The sequence below is a fragment of the Cyprinodon tularosa genome, unplaced genomic scaffold, assembly GCF_016077235.1.
Source record: "Cyprinodon tularosa strain WSP-4 unplaced genomic scaffold, ASM1607723v1 ctg462, whole genome shotgun sequence".
Lineage (NCBI taxonomy): Eukaryota > Metazoa > Chordata > Actinopteri > Cyprinodontiformes > Cyprinodontidae > Cyprinodon > Cyprinodon tularosa.
Genome location: NW_024039188.1, coordinates 219,585 through 235,914, shown reverse-complemented (window position 1 = coordinate 235,914; position 16,330 = coordinate 219,585). Strand labels below are relative to the sequence as shown.

At 39.1% G+C, this 16,330-nt stretch overlaps 2 protein-coding genes across 2 annotated transcripts; both read right to left on the bottom strand.

Annotated features, from left to right (window-relative positions):
• Window positions 1-1,682: 1,682 nt before the first annotated feature.
• Window positions 1,683-4,685, bottom strand: LOC119793880 (histone H3-like). The gene is made up of 3 exons (XM_038301165.1): window positions 4,337-4,685; window positions 3,954-3,962; window positions 1,683-2,089 (listed from the first exon to the last, which is right to left on the bottom strand). Exons 1-3 carry the CDS (start codon window positions 4,663-4,665, stop codon window positions 1,771-1,773), a joined length of 657 nt encoding a protein of 218 aa, XP_038157093.1. The 5' UTR covers window positions 4,666-4,685; the 3' UTR covers window positions 1,683-1,770.
• Window positions 2,277-3,354, bottom strand: LOC119793877 (histone H2A-like). The gene has a single exon (XM_038301162.1). It carries the CDS (start codon window positions 3,335-3,337, stop codon window positions 2,954-2,956), a length of 384 nt encoding a protein of 127 aa, XP_038157090.1. The 5' UTR covers window positions 3,338-3,354; the 3' UTR covers window positions 2,277-2,953.
• Window positions 4,686-16,330: the final 11,645 nt, after the last annotated feature.

Genomic DNA, 16,330 nt, shown 5'->3' with positions numbered 1-16,330 from the left:
GACCTGTGGCAGGCCGTTTTAGCATTTTATTAGAAGCGCTATCCGCTCCATTGTTATATTTGTTGATCTCTAAAATAAGATTCTTCCTGGTCAAAACTACATTCCCACTAGTTGGAACTGTACATATGGATATCCTAAATTACATTTTTACCAGCAAAAATCCAATTTCAGGGTGCCAAAATATAATTGTAGTAACAAGAATAAACTTTCATATACATAGAAATGTTTACAAATTTTAAGTGGCGCTTTTGACATTTATTAGCTTGACTGAATATGTAATCTAGATGTCTCAAATGCATTTCTTCCGAGTCAAAATAAACATTTCAGATATCCAAAATAACATTCTTCCTATCTAAAAATTTATTCTGACAAGGAGGGATTCTAATTTCAGATCTCTATAATAGAGTTACTACTTGTCATAATTACTATTTCAGTTATCAAAAATGATTATAACATCCTATATATCCAGGTATCTAATTCTCAATATCAAAAATATATTTCTGCTAGTATAAATATAATTACATATATGGACTGCTGGATATGTGACTAGTTAAATTGCCAATTTCAGATATCTAAATTGTAATAATGCCTGTAATAATGTAATTTGCCCTAATTTTGTTTTAGACACTTAAGAACAAATTTTAACATAGAAAAAGCAATGGGGGGTCAATTTTAACATAAAATAAGCAGGCTGACAGTAGCATTTCTATTATAGATAGCACTAAAGCATTGCACCTAGTCACAATAATAATGTTCCTAGTCAGAATTGTATTTTAGATATCACTAATCACATTTCTACCAGTAGAAATGACATTTTAAATACTCTGGAATCAAACTTGTAAGAACTACATTTAAGGTACGTATCTACAAATCCTTATTTATTTTAAGGGGCTTTTTTTAGCATATATTTGTATTTTGGTATCTTTAATACCAAAATACATTTCAATTCCATTTCAGATATCTGAAATGTAATTCTTAATAAGACAAATGACGTCACTTTTCCCCATTCATGTGTATTGGGCTGTTACTTTCAGATATCTTTAATAGTATTCCTCCTATCTAAAATAAACATTTGGGATGTCTAAAAATGAATTTTCATCTACATAATCCAATTATTACAGGTTATAATTTTTATCTTGGATATCAAGAATCAATGACTAAAAATAGCAAGTCTTACATAGTTCAATGTAGTTTACAAATTTCTAACTGAAATAGAGTCTTTTCACACATTGTGCCAAGTTCTTATAAGAAAGATCAATTCCTGTTTATAGGGAGCAAAACTATTGTTCACTGCTTGAAAGATTAAGACTGAGATATCAGAATATTGTTCAGAAAACTGGTTCTGAACTGAAATCTGCTTCACATTCAACGTAGAGGGTTAAACGGTTAAGATAAGAGAACTTTATTGGAGATATTTACTTATAAACAGTAGGTGCACACATGAGAGAAAGGTGCATGAAGAATAAACTGTATATACAGGTGGGAAAAGTAATGAAAATCTCACTATATTGCATAGGTATTGTAGTTTATAGGAATACACACAGGGTATCCAATTTAAACTCTGAAACGAATAACCCAATGACCATAAAATACACAGGACACTTTTTCTGAAAACCTGGAGAAATAATGTTTTGAGCTCCTGCATCAAGATTACTATTTTATAGAGGAATAAATGCCTGTATAAATATATTTTAGAATGTGGACCATGTCTCAAGAAAGATGGGTGGCTCTTAAAAGAGCCGTTGTTTTGCTGGTTGAAGCGGTTTGAATTTAACCTCCGAAGCCGTAGAGAGTGCGGCCCTGCCTCTTCAGAGCATACACCACATCCATGGCGGTCACAGTCTTCCTCTTAGCGTGCTCGGTGTAGGTGACTGCGTCACGGATGACGTTCTCCAAGAAGACCTTCAGGACACCGCGGGTCTCCTCGTAGATGAGACCGGAGATGCGCTTGACTCCACCGCGGCGAGCCAAACGGCGAATGGCGGGTTTAGTGATTCCCTGGATGTTATCACGGAGAACTTTGCGGTGACGCTTAGCGCCTCCTTTCCCCAGTCCTTTGCCTCCCTTGCCTCGTCCGCTCATGTTGCTTCTGCTGGTTTCACCGAAAGAATAAACTCAACTCTGCTAAGAGCCTCCCTATTTAAACACATCTGACGGACGTAAGAGGGGACCGTTTCCCCTCTCTTCCGCCTTTAGGGTTGCAACCACATCCGCTTTTAAAACAAGTGGAAATACAGTAAGAGAAACCCACAAAATGAACGTATAATTACATATTTTATTCCAGATAATATAGGATCAAACAGCGTTTAGTCTATTTTACCACTGAATCGAAATGATTGTAGGTGCCTACAAATACACAAAATCCTTATAAATGTATTTGGTCAAAGAGAAAGCTAAAACCATCCTTGGTTTTAATCAACTTAGAACCATCAGATTTATAAAGAAATCTGTGGCATTGAGTCATTTAAAACATTTTAGGCTCATATGAGGTTGAGTTATTTGATGTCTGGTCAGGTTTAGTAATAAAGTCAGTGCTTTATGTAGGGACGCTACTTTTCTTTTTTGGGGATATAATTATAGAGATTTGAATCACAGTTTAGGGCGAATGTATAGATCAGGTTTCCCTTTTTCCGTACTAGATGGAGTCATGTCAAGCAATCATTCCACCTTGATCCACAAAATAAATATACATACTTAAAAGTGAACACTCCTAAGATTTGGGTTTACTCAGGTGGGCTTGAATTATTTAGTGTCTGGTCAGGTTTAGTAAATACTCTATAGCGTTCTTGAGATTTGGTTACATTTATGTTAATAAACAAGTCTTATGTCTAGGAACCTTTTTTATCCCCAGAACAAGAGAAAAATATGTCATATTTTAACAGAAATGTGCTCTTGAGAAAGATGTGGGTGGCTCTTAAAAGAGCCGTTGTGTTTGATGTGAAGTCCAGCAGTTTTACTTCTTTGCGGGCTTCTCGGTTTTCTTGGGCAGCAGCACAGCCTGGATGTTGGGGAGAACTCCACCCTGAGCGATGGTGACTCCACCAAGCAGCTTGTTGAGCTCCTCGTCGTTGCGGACAGCCAGCTGCAAATGGCGGGGGATGATCCTGGTTTTCTTGTTGTCACGGGCAGCGTTTCCAGCCAGCTCCAGGATCTCAGCAGTGAGATACTCGAGCACTGCGGCCAGATAAACTGGAGCTCCGGCGCCGACGCGTTCAGCGTAGTTGCCCTTCCTCAGCAGCCTGTGAACACGGCCGACGGGAAACTGCAGCCCGGCTCTGGATGAGCGGGTCTTGGCCTTAGCCCTGGCTTTGCCTCCGGTCTTTCCACGTCCAGACATTGTTTCTGTTCAGGAGTTCATTCACAAGTGTCTGAACAGCGACGCATCGGGAGTTTATATAAGCCTATCGTAGCTCAAAAGCTCACTGATTGGTCGCATACGACAACAAACCCCTTCGTCCAATCAAAACATCTGACGTTTAAGCGCGAAACTACGTGCCCCATAATTCATCCAGGATGCTTTTAGTTTATTCATTTTACTTAAAAAAAACCCTAAAATGTAACTTTACAGTCATTTGTTTATGTCACTTTTTTTTTTTATCACAATGGTTTTATCACTGCTGCTTTCCTGCACTTTAAAAATGATATGGTCTACAGATCTATACTTAACATAATTTATTTTTGTCAAAACAAAGTAATAAACATCGATACACAGAGTCGGAGTGTCCATAGAAATATGACTGTCCCTCAAAAGTATTGTGCTGCTGTCCATTTCTATTTAATGCTTTTCAATACACCTTGTGTGTGTACAAATTAAAGCCTGTAAGTCAAAATAAATGTATATATCACCAGTGAGAATCACATTTGAGTTATATTTCGGAAACTATATACAGACATTACAATATAGAGCGAAAGAAATAAAAGTTAACTCAGATAAATGGTAAATAGCTTCTAACATGATCATCCTTAACTTGAAAAACAGATGTGGGGGGCAGCCCTGTTGATGGGATCCAACCATGACTGGTTTGCATTTCAATAACATTTCCTCTTTATGGAAGACTAACTTAATAAGTCAAACTTTATTTTAGAGGTGATTTTAGTTTGTGTAGTTTTTGATTTATATGTTTATTCACTTTTCCCCTGCTTTGAACCATTTAGTAATCTGAACTTAAATAACATGGTAATGGAGGAAGTGAACTCTGAAGATGGTTTGGTGGCTCTTAAAAGAGCCGTTGGGTTGTTGTGAGCTGGTTGTGCTTATGCCCTCTCTCCTCGGATGCGGCGGGCCAGCTGGATGTCTTTGGGCATGATGGTGACCCTCTTGGCGTGGATGGCGCACAGGTTGGTGTCCTCGAACAGACCGACCAGGTAAGCCTCGCTGGCCTCCTGCAGAGCCATGACGGCGGAGCTCTGGAAGCGCAGGTCGGTCTTGAAGTCCTGAGCGATCTCTCTGACCAGGCGCTGGAAGGGCAGCTTGCGGATGAGCAGCTCCGTGGATTTCTGGTAGCGGCGGATCTCTCGGAGAGCCACGGTTCCAGGCCTGTAGCGGTGGGGCTTCTTCACTCCGCCGGTAGCCGGGGCGCTCTTACGGGCAGCTTTGGTAGCCAGCTGCTTCCTGGGAGCCTTTCCTCCGGTGGATTTACGGGCGGTCTGCTTAGTTCTTGCCATGTCTGACTGATTACTTCTCGTTAAACGACGAAGATACTACCGCAATGAGAAACAGCGGCTTTATAAAGACACGCGCGGCGTGAGGTGGCCTCTGATTGGACCAAATGAAACACGTGGTAAAGCCCGCCCTACTCAGCAATTGGTTGAGTTTGAAACTTTAAAATAAGGCGCGACATGAATAACAAACGAAGAAAAATGGGGGGAGGTTCAAGGCGGAGAAAAAGGAAGGAATTTTCATTGTTAGATATAACAAAACCGTACCTAATGTTTAATTTATGAGTTAAACGGAAACACTTTACCCAAATCCTCTGTAGAACATTCAATCATCTACTTCTAGTATTATTTGTTTTAGAATTATTTGCTGGTTTGAGTTTGGAATAAATATGAATTACAATTTACTACATCCTTATGTTTTCTTATTTAAACCATTTCCTTCCTAACCTGACAACAGCCAGATGCATGTCTAACTCCGCCTAGCGAGACATGCATCTGGCTGTTGTCAGGTTATTTCCTTCCAGCCTTAAGCCATGAAACATTGCAGCCTTTAATTCAAGCCTAAAATAGTTAAACATTTTAATAAGACAATTTAATTAAAATTTTGAATGAAAGAGGAAATGATTGCAGTGACTAGTGATAATTAACTAAATAATAATTTAATCAATCATTTATTTTACATGAAATTTGTTGGAAAATATCATAGTTGTTCCTACAATTAGATAAACTATATTTGTCAAATAAATGTTTCTTTCCAATTATGTTTAAATTAGTTTTTATACTCTTACTAAAGACTATGGAGACTCTTTACAGATGTAATTATTTACACACATTTATCTGGTTTCATAATGTTAGTGTTACACATTTCAGCTGGGTTGAAACAACTTTTGATCTAAACTAGTTCTTTAAATCTGCCTTCTTCTTTTATAGACAATTTCTTAGAATAGAATAGAAAACCCCTTTACTTTCCCACAATGGGGAAATTCTGCAGTTTAAAGCAGCAAAAAGATTATAGAAAAATGGTAACATAAATGTGGACCTTAGAAAAATAGAATAACATAATAGTGAAGAGTTAACATATTAGTGATAGTTCTTTTACTGCTATCACTTCCTGTTATGAAAACATTTATTACGTTCCTTTCTTTAGTTATTAAAAACTAATAACATAAAATGACATGTATGTAATACCTTGAGTCCCTACCCTTGCTGAAATAGTTCAGTTTATACAACATTAAATATCCTGTGCCATAAAAAACAAACAAACAAAAAAACATTTATATCAATTGTATTCTTTCCTAATCAATTTAATAATACTACACCTTTAAAGAACCTGCTGTATAGTGACCATCAGACAGAAAATATGAAAGAGTAAAACTCCAGTGTTTGTTTTTATTGTCATTCTACTTTCACAAGTACAGAGCAATGAAATTCCCTCTCTGCATTTAACCCATCCCCCTTGGGGAGCAGTGGGCTGCCATTGTCCGGCGCCCAGACAATGGAGTTTCACACTCACAACCTAAGGATTCCAAGCTCTATTCCCTAACCACTAGTTCTCCACTCCTCATCTTCTCCCACATAGCTGAAATGGGAGTTTCATTGCAGCACTAAATGCCCATGCCTCTATTCAAAGAATATATAATCATTTTCAGATGTGGTTGTTTAAACTAAAAGCTGCAGTTGGACATGAGGCCATCAGTGAAATGTTTAGAGCATGTAGCCATATAAATTTATTTTGAATTGATGCACATTCATGTTCTTTTCAACTTAAAACTACTACATTGCTTTGCAATTTCATATCTAGAAATCATGCCAATCTGATCAAATAATAAAAACTTTATAGCAGTGGCGGATCTAGGGGGTGGCCACTTGGGCTACAGCCCCGGATGTTTCCCCCAGAGTCCCAGATCTCGCTTCTGAGCTGATCTAAGTAAAAAAAGCAGTACTGGAATTCACCAGATGGTGGCAGCATGCACAGGAAATCAGCATGTAGCTTTCACATGCAGAAGAAGAAGTTGTCACCACTAGCTGTTGCTAAACAGACTGATGTTTTTTGTCCCGGTGTTGTATGAAGTTCTGTTCCCCTTGTGTCGGGAGCGCATTGAAGCCAGGGAGGATGGGATCATTTTCACCACGTTTCTGATCAATTTCTCGCTAAAATCAACTCCTATAATCATTTTAACATCCAGTTTAATCAGCAGCTGTTGTTTATAAAATTGTTAAATAAATAAATAGATGAGGTCCTTTTTACGTTGTTTTGTGTTTTTTAAACGGCAATAGAATCAGTCTTTTTCCAACTTCTGTCCCTTAAGCCTGAAAAAATAAGTCAGTCACCAAACACAGTTTTCCAGCACATAGTGAGTATTTATAATATTTCATTGGTGATAAAAGAGGATGGAAACTGGCTGATAGCAGGACACAGAAATTAAGAGTTCCTGAAAAGATGAGAGTTCAGACTTTCTGTTAAATCCCGTTCTAATCTATCACAGATTACTGCATTAAGGACTTTTCTAGTATACTGCATGATATTACACATAACAGTTTTTGAGTATTTGGAAACAGTTGCTCTTTATTTCCCAAACATATTGGAGGAGGAGAGAATGGATATTTCAGCTGCCTGAAATAATCCGTTCCTCCTCTATAACATGGGATTGAATTAATTCACCATCAAGTCTTTAACTGTGTTTATTCCTCTCTTCATCAACAACAAACTCTGTGGATTTAATGACATTTGATCATTATTTGCTAAAGTTATGAGAGGGAAATCATATATTTTAGCCACCTGATATAATCCGTTCCCCCTTTGATGATCTTTATTAAATGTATTTTCTGTTTAAATGTTTATCTAAGAATTTATAAATATTCCACAAAAAGTTCAAACCAAAAACACTGGACTTTGTTTTCCAAGTTGGAAGATGTTTCTCTTTCCATCCAGAAAGATTTCTCAATTCAAAATGTCTGGAGCAATGCTACTGCAGACATTTGAATTGAGAATTGAAAATATGTTTCATAAAGTTCGCCAAACCAACAATCATATTTATTTTAACTTTTTTGGATCTCAAAATGTAAAATAATAAATGTTTCTAACATAATATAGAAAAATAATGACAGTTTCAAAATTCACAGGATTTCTTTATTTTTTTCCCCATATGATGGGGGAGACCGATTATATCAGGTGCTTAAAATATATGATTCTCCTCTCATAACTTTAGCAAATGATGATCAAATGTCACCAAATTCACAGAGTTTTTTGTTGATGAAGAGAGGAATAAACACAGTTAAAGACTTGCAGGTGAATTACTTTCTTCCCATGTTATGGACGGGGAATTGTTGATAGCATGTAATATATTAGAAATGTCTTTAATCCAGTAGTCTGCCATATTCTACATTAGAACGGGATTTATAAGAAATTCTTCACTTTCATCTTCATCCTCTTGGCCAATGATCTCCTAGAATCCTGGATCCTCCTCTGCTTTATAGTGCAAATCAAATGCACACATTGACTCCCAATCTTGAGATGGATGTTAGTGGCTCCAATCTGATCAGTCTTTGGTTCAGCTTCATTATTATTTTACTCTAATTTTCTTTAGCATCATCATCACACCAGTTGAGCAACCTGGAGCCTCAGCCAACCATTTATGAGTAGCAGCAACTTTAACCCATACATCATGTTTCTGTGCTTCATTCACAGGCAATAAACCCAACAAAACCTGATGAACATGTTTTGTTTCTTCAGACAAACCCCAAAAACCTTTTAAAACCTCACTTAATGTCATTCACACACCTTCTTTCATTTTTAAACACTGTAATAGTTTGTCTTAATTTTGTGAGTTTATTTCATTAATTTCATTGTCTTTTTTCAGTCTTCCATTGAGGATTTTCCTCTTCACTCACAGTGTTATTGTGACCCTCCTGATCCAGGTCAAGGTTTTCCTCTTCTGCCATGATGGCTGACAGTTTTTAAGCTTATTTATTCGCAAATTGTAGATTGTTATTTACAGAGAGCTCTCCTTTTGTTTTAAGCAGTCTTCAGTCTGCTACTAATGCATTGGATTTAAGTTTGGACCTCTGAATCTCAGTGGCTCCAAAAGCTTGATCCATGCAGTTCTGCCTCCAGCACCCGGGTTCGACCGTGCAGCTCTAGTTCCAGGACCAGATCTGATAGTTCCTCTGCGGTTCTGATTCTACTGCTTTTCTATTTACAGATTCATTTAGTATACTGAAAGCTCTTCTGTGGTGGAATAAAACTGTCTTTATTCTTCTTTTTATTATAATAGAATGGCATCAAATACATAAGGTCATGATGGGTTTTAAAGATCTTACCCACATGCAGAGATTCTCTCAGAAAGCCAGAAGTGGGCTTGAACAGATCTGGTGAAAGACTCGAGTTATTCCTTCCAAGGGGGGTAGAAGGACCAGGCTTATCCAGTGGATCTGGAGGGAATCCTACCAGAGAACAAAGACAAAGGCAAGGCTTAGACTCAGAGACAAGGCAAAGGTTGGACTCAGCTAATCTCATTCAGGCTAGAGTACCCAATACTGGCAAACTCTCTGGCGTCGAGGTGGTGACAGTCCGCAGCTCAAATACTCCTCTGGTAATAAACCAACGAGCCGCAGGTGTGCAGGGAGGCCCAACGAGAACAGGGCACCGCCTGGTGGTGGGGAGAGAAAAAACACAGAAAAACAACCCACAGAAACTGGAACCTTAACACATATTAGTTTTTTTAGTCCCAATGTGTCACATTGTATCTAATCCTTTGTCAAGACCTGCACCTTGTTGAGTTGTTTAATGTGGACTTTAAAGCAGTCCTACAATCCAAACTGGCTTTCTGATAGCAGAATATTTTGAGTTCTTTTTGTCTTTATATTCTGTCTTATTTAATACATTTTTCCTTCCTTTCTGTTTGTTTATATATAAAATTGTTAGAATCTGCTCCTTTAACATTTTTTAGTATTCTGTATGAAGTGGGGTCCACAAATGTTCCACAGGATGATGCTATAAAATACTCCAGGGTCTACTTTAAACAGAAGCCAAACACGATATTTTACAAAAAGTGACAAGTTAAAGCTACAAAATATGCAAATTTAAAGAGACTTTTAGAATAAAACAGCAATAGTCTCTGTGTGGGACCAGCTTTGTCTCGGCCCCATTACTTATTATCAAATAAAATACCTACAAACAAATTTTTCTCCTGTCAGAAAGCATATTATAGCGTGTATCTTCTTAAATTATTCAGTGTATCTTGTCACAGATGGAGCTGCAGGACAGAGAAAATATTCACACCTGTCATCCAGCGTCTTCAATATAAACAAATTGCTTTGTTTTTATGAGCAGCAGAGGACCTTGAGTCAGGATGATCTGCTTCATACGGATGAATACTAAACAAGGACTTTAAGGGGGTGCAAATATGATGGCTCTGCTGGTGGATTAGCTTTGAAACTAAACTGGCAACATCCACTGCAAACAATCCTGCAGAGTAATTTCAGGGAGCTAGCAGCACACAGTCTGTGTGCAGAGTTCATACCTGCTCCAAGAAACGCTGTATCCAGGCCGTGGAAGCCTGTCCACGCAGCCGCTGTAATCAGAGAGCACCTTGTTTTTCTCAGCAGTGTAATTCATCAAAGTGACGGCTGCCAATGAGTCTCAGTCAGCCAGACAGCCACATCTAATCAATCATCTCTCTACCTGCTCTTTGTTTCAAAGCTGTCTGCTGACATATTTTCAGAAGATCCACACGGATGCTTTCCTCCGACTTAGGAAGCTACCTCCTGCCTTCCTTAAAGAAAAGAGGTGAGATTTTAACCGATATTTAAAGAAATTAAACTGTGGGGCTTCAGTTCATTGCTTAAACATCTGTGTACGAGACATTTTGAATGAGCCGCTGCAACACAAGATTCTGACACTGTTAGGTTAGATTTGAGGTGGTTGAACTTTTTTGATTAGGAGGCTGGCAGAAGGGGAAATCTTGTTTTTTTTTCCTGTAATTGGTCAGCTTGTTAGGGCACCTCCTCTGGGCAGGTCTGCTCAGATCTACCAGCAAATTCTTAATAATATTCATGCCTGCATTCAAGGTCTTTATCCTGTTGTGGGGAAATTCTTTCTGTGTTGAGTCTTCTCTTTGCTGCAGTATGAAGCTCAGTCGGTTAATCGTAATTTTTTAAAAAGGTAAAGAAATGAAAACAACCCCAAATCATAATGCTGCCACCCCCATGCTTTGATACTCTTTTATTGGTGTCTTTATACCTGCCACACCTTTTGATCCACCTTTTCTGGGAAACTTCAAAGGTTTTCTTAGCTCAGATTTAATCAGCATTTTTCAGGATCTTTAAAAGAAAATTTGTGTTTTAGCGCCCTGCCTTTTAAAATGGTTCAGCTGCTGAATGTGACAAGTTTTCAAAGTTTAAATGAGAGTCAAATACTGAGCTGTTTGGCCCTTTTTTCTTGCCTGTGCTCTATTGTAGAACACACCTTTACACGGACACATTAATAAAGCCCTGGAGCTGCACCAGCAGCTTTATTTAAATGACTCCAGTTAATATTTATGCACCTTTAGTTGTATTTTATTTAGTTTATTTTTACAGTTTTCAAATCGTATTGTTTGTTGCATATTTAAAGCAAAAAGTGAGGAAACCAAAGATGCAATAAACATGATAATATATAAAAATTTTGAAAAAGAGAATAGAGAAAGGAATAGCCTCAAACTTTATCCTCTTTATCCTGAAAGAAGCGTCTACCTAAAGATGAATGATTCATTTTTTTAGCTGAAAACGTCGAGTTGAAGCCGTTTTACTGCGACATTTTTCCTCTAAATATTGTTTCACTTTCTAAATGCCTCTGGTTTCCTGCAGCCTCTCTCTGCTAGCCTTTCAGTTAGATAAGAAGTTTCTTTGGATCAGAGCGACTTTTTGCTGCAGGTAAGCTTTGGACTGGCAGCTCTGACAGCAGGATATTATGATTGTGAGGATGATTATCCAGCTTTGCTCTTCACTGTCCTTCAGCGGCTCAACAGTCGGATTTACATCCTCATAAATCATTCACATCCAGCTTTCCTCTCAGAAAAAGACACCGACACCTGTGGGTTGTGTAATAATGAGCTGCTCGAGCTAGAATGGCCACTTTCCCACATTAAATCTCACATGTATGCTTTCATTTTCCCCCAATTAGGTAAAACCAATCTGTCTATTCTCATTAGCTTCTATTTGAGGTCAGAGCCCTGTTAACGTTAGTATTTTATTTCCAGGGATATAATTAACCTGCTGTTCATCCTTTTCTTCAGATTTACTCCAGCAGTGATTAATTGAAGGGTTTTCAGTCTTTCCAATAAGAATGTGGGTCTTTTTTTCCATGAAGTTATCGGATGGCATCTTATCCTGGCTAAAGTGTTCTTACCTGCTATCAAATGTTAATGTGTTTTGCTCAGATTTTCTCTAATCAGGCAAAAATATTGCATATCATAGTAAGGGGGTGGAAGAATTGCAATAATGGGTTTTAATAGGCTGAAAGGTTTGTATTAATTCTCCCATGTGAAGGCTTTAGGAAGCCCATTTCACTGCAGGTGTTCCTGTTTGATGATGCTTCATAAGCTTTAACATTTACATTTTTAGCTCTTCTCATTTACTAAACATCTTGGATATCAAGTTTGTTAGCAGGTTTTTGGGTTTTCCCACAGATTATTAGCTGGATTGTGGTATGGACTTTGACTAGGCCATTCTGTGTGAACAACCTTTGATCTAAACCAATATGTGTTTAGTTTCCTGCTAGAAGGGAGGCTCTGCCTCAGGTTTAGGCCTTTAAAGAGTCTTTAAAAGCTTTTCTTCAAGAATTGACTTGGACATAGTTTCCCTGACCCTGTTAAACAGCCATCTCCTCAGCATGATGCTGCCACCATATGTTTATGGGGAGGTATGGTGGGATCAGGGTGGCGTGCAGTGGTAGATTTCTGCCGCACGAAGCAGTTAACATAAAGACCAAACAGTTAAAGTTCTGTCTGCATCAGCAGAGCACCTTCTTCCATCTGAACGTTTGCTTTTTCCGCTGCACGTCTTGCTACAAACTAAAATAGGGATGTGTTATGTTCCAGCCGCTTTTCTTTAAAGATCACACATGTGAGGGGGGCATGATTTTCTCCTGGGAGAAGCTCCTCCAGAGTCACCATGGGCCACTTGGCTCCTTCACCAGTTAATCCTCTTCCTTTTCAACCAATCAGAGAAAACTTGCATTGCATTATCAAGCTGCCAAGACGTAGTTTTCTACTCAAACTAACAAACCTTTGGAGCCTTCGCTGAAAAGCTGCATTCAAAATATTAAATGAAACACTGAGAAAGCCTTCCTCTTCACTTACATTAAACAGATTGTGTTATTCTTTGTTAAATGAAAAAAGGTTATAATAGTGATTTTGATTTCCGACTTCCTGTCTTTGCAGGCTGTGCTAACTTATTGCCCATTGTTTAAAAATTATTTTTGCTGTCTGTATTATGATTCTGTGTTATGACAAAAAATTAAGTTTGCAGATAAAAGTCAGTCAAATTTAGAACCTGTAACATTTAGCTGCCACTAGAGGGTGCTACAGCTTCAACTGTCCTTTCTGTGTAGAGAGGCTGAATAAAATTAAAACTAAACAAACACTTTTAATCGTTTAGTTTGAATTGCATGCTTAAATTCTATATTCAGTAAAAATATAATTGTCTTTTGTAATGTTATAATGCCATTTTTGTTGCAATTTAAAGGGGTATTTACCAAAAATAATGAGGGGAGGAGTGATGGCCTAGTGGTTAGAGCAGTGCTCTTGTGCTATGAGAAGGTTGCAAGGTTCAATCCCCACAGCCTGCACTCTGGGTTCCTGATCAACACCTTTAAGCCCACACTGCTCCCCGGACGCCACACAATGGCAGCCCACTGCTCCCCAAATGAATAAGTTAAATGCAGAGTTCATTTCTCCATTGTGAGATCAATAACGTTCAGTTATTGTGGGGGGCTGATGGACTAGTGGTTAGGGCATAGAGTGTGGAATCCAGAGGTTCTGATTTCGAACCCTACTCCCATAGCCTGCCACTCTGGGTCCCTGAGCAAGACCCTTAACCCCACACTGCTCCCCAGGCGCCGCACAATGGCAGCCCACTGCTCCCCAAGGGAATGTATTAAATGCAGAAAGTACATTTTTTTGCTTTGTGACAGTGGAATGACAATAAAAGCCAGAGAAAAATAAGATAAAACAAAAGAGCAGCAACAATACGATGATTTTCAAACCTCAGTTTCCCTGAAAGAAAGTGACACTAGAAATAATGACAGAATAATAAACCTGTTCTTATATTTTTGTGTTTATCATCTTTACTTTATGGCATTATATAAACTGAGCTATATGTAGATTTTATTAATCTGTGCATTAATTTGAATTCTTTGAGTATTTCTTGGGAGATAAGTAAAAAAGAAACACATTACGATTCTTCAGGGATTGTATTACTGCATCCTGTATAGTTTCCTGCAGTGCTGAGTTCAAGTTGTTCCAGTGAACTGATGTCTACCATAACATTCAGGAGACTTAGGAAACAAAGGTTTAGGCCGCAGAATGGCTCAGTGTCAAGGAGTAGTTCTCTGAAAAATTCTCCACCAACAAAGCCTCCATTGTGCCCCAGCAGACCCTCAAATTAGCAGCAGGGGAGAATGCATGCTTAACTGGGCCTGACAACTCCAACAGTCTCCCAGAACTCTCCCCCCCCCCCTCTCTCTCTCTCTGTAGAAAAAAAGCAAATTAGTGTCAATGTTTAGGTAGTTAGATTTCTAACAATACTAATAAAACTTTCCTTGCCCTAAACATTCCTTAATCTGAGGATGGATTAGACTGCAGCAAATAGAACTGTTAGAAAGAAAGAGATCCCTGCATTGATTTATTTAATGTACTCAGTCAAGGAGCTGTTTAATTATTCTTTAATTTTAATTTGCTTAATCTCAGATTTTAATTACACTTTTACCTTTTTTATAAAACCAGCATCTATAAAAACCTCAGAGATTAAGTGTAATTTGTGAGTCAGTAAATTGAGAGATTGGAGTGTGTCTTCCTGCATGTATTTTCAAAATAAAACTCACTTTCCCCTCTAAAACGCAAAGGCACTCAGGGTGGTTATGTTGGTTTACATGGTGCTGACAGTTCAGCTGTTTGTTTTAGGTTGGATCCATCAGTCCAGTTTCTTCCATTTTTGAAAGCGAAGTAAAGGTGGTCAGTGGAGGGAAATCTACACATCCCTCGTCCTCCAATGCATCCTGCAGGATCCCAGTCTGAGGGGGACACAGTCGCCTTCATTAAGTTCATGTTCTCATCTGGGGTTTCCTTCATCTGGGATACACTTGGAAAATCTGCAAATGGTTTTGGCCTGATTAGATGATAGAATCAGCTCAGCTCAGCTAAATCCTTCAGTTTTTACTCCAAGTCCACCCAGCATGATGGAGGTTCTCAAAGAATAAAGCAAACCTGTGGGGGAATGTATGTTAACTTGTGTCTGTTTGTATTGATCCATTTAAAATGGTCATGGGTGACGAGGATTGTTCCATAAACACTTCCGCTGAGCAATAACTCTCCATTTTGAGCATTCCATGGAGGGTCCGCCATATTAATGACCGTTCCAAATCATGTACTAGGTAGGGTGAGGGACCATTCAACCCTCAAATAGTGCATGGCTGAAACCCAAAATTGCCCCTATAAGCACTAACACTCTGCGCGTTCCCACGGAGGGTCCGCCATATTAAAGGTACACTATGCAACCGGTGTTGATTTTCCAGTGAGGCTCCCCCCAGAGGGCGAAAGTAAAAGTGCACTGTCGTAAATATGCTCAGCTGTTCTCCTGGTTTCTCCGTCAAGCCAGGCGCGGTTGTTTTGAGCTTAGCAGCGAATGACTAATGCTGCGTTCACACTGGACGTAGCTGGCGCGACAGAAGCAGCGAGTTTACATGCAAAGTCAATGGTTGACGCGCGTCAAGGCGCAGCAAAAGGTCCCGCGGCGCGTTTTGAGCACCAGGCGCAGCACGTCTGAGCAGCTGAAGCAGCGCGTCGGGTGCGTTTAACGCAGGGAGAGAGACACAGCGCTGATGATCACTCCTCTTAAACAGTTTATTGACGCCTAAATTAACTTAAAATGCAGAAATCTACCGGCAGAATATGCAGTTTGGGTTATTTAGATGAAAAACACCTACCAGCTGCCGCGGTGAACCGCTGCTGATGAAGGGATTCCTTCTGTCGGCGCATCCCTGGTATGTGGGGGTCTGAGCGGCTCCGACAGAAAAAATATTGAAGGCAGGATAATAATCTGAATGAACTGACTGCACTGATTACGTTTTCAGGTGTATTTTCTCACTTAAACACATATTAAAACTACTTTATTCCAAATGATCACAGCAAATATAGCTGCAAGGCAGAGAAAGGATAGTGAAGCTCCGCCCAACGCGCGTCAGAGCCACTTTTGCACCGCGCAGCCAGAGCAGCAAAGCTGCTTTAGCCGCGCGTCAGAACTAACTGGTACAAGCAGCAAAAATGAAGCAGCAGATGCGATTTTGCTGCTTTTGCTGCGTGAACGTAGCATAACTGCACAAAGATCGCCACTGTGCTAGCAACGAGAATGCTTTTAACTGGGGGGTGTAGCAGTTCTCGCCGTAAAGCAAGACTGACTCTCACGAGACTTCTGA

Bases quoted from the DNA above. Each gene is read 5' to 3' on its own strand.
- LOC119793877 (XM_038301162.1), bottom strand. From the start codon at position 3,337: ATGTCTGGACGTGGAAAGACCGGAGGCAAAGCCAGGGCTAAGGCCAAG.
- LOC119793880 (XM_038301165.1), bottom strand. From the start codon at position 4,665: ATGGCAAGAACTAAGCAGACCGCCCGTAAATCCACCGGAGGAAAGGCT.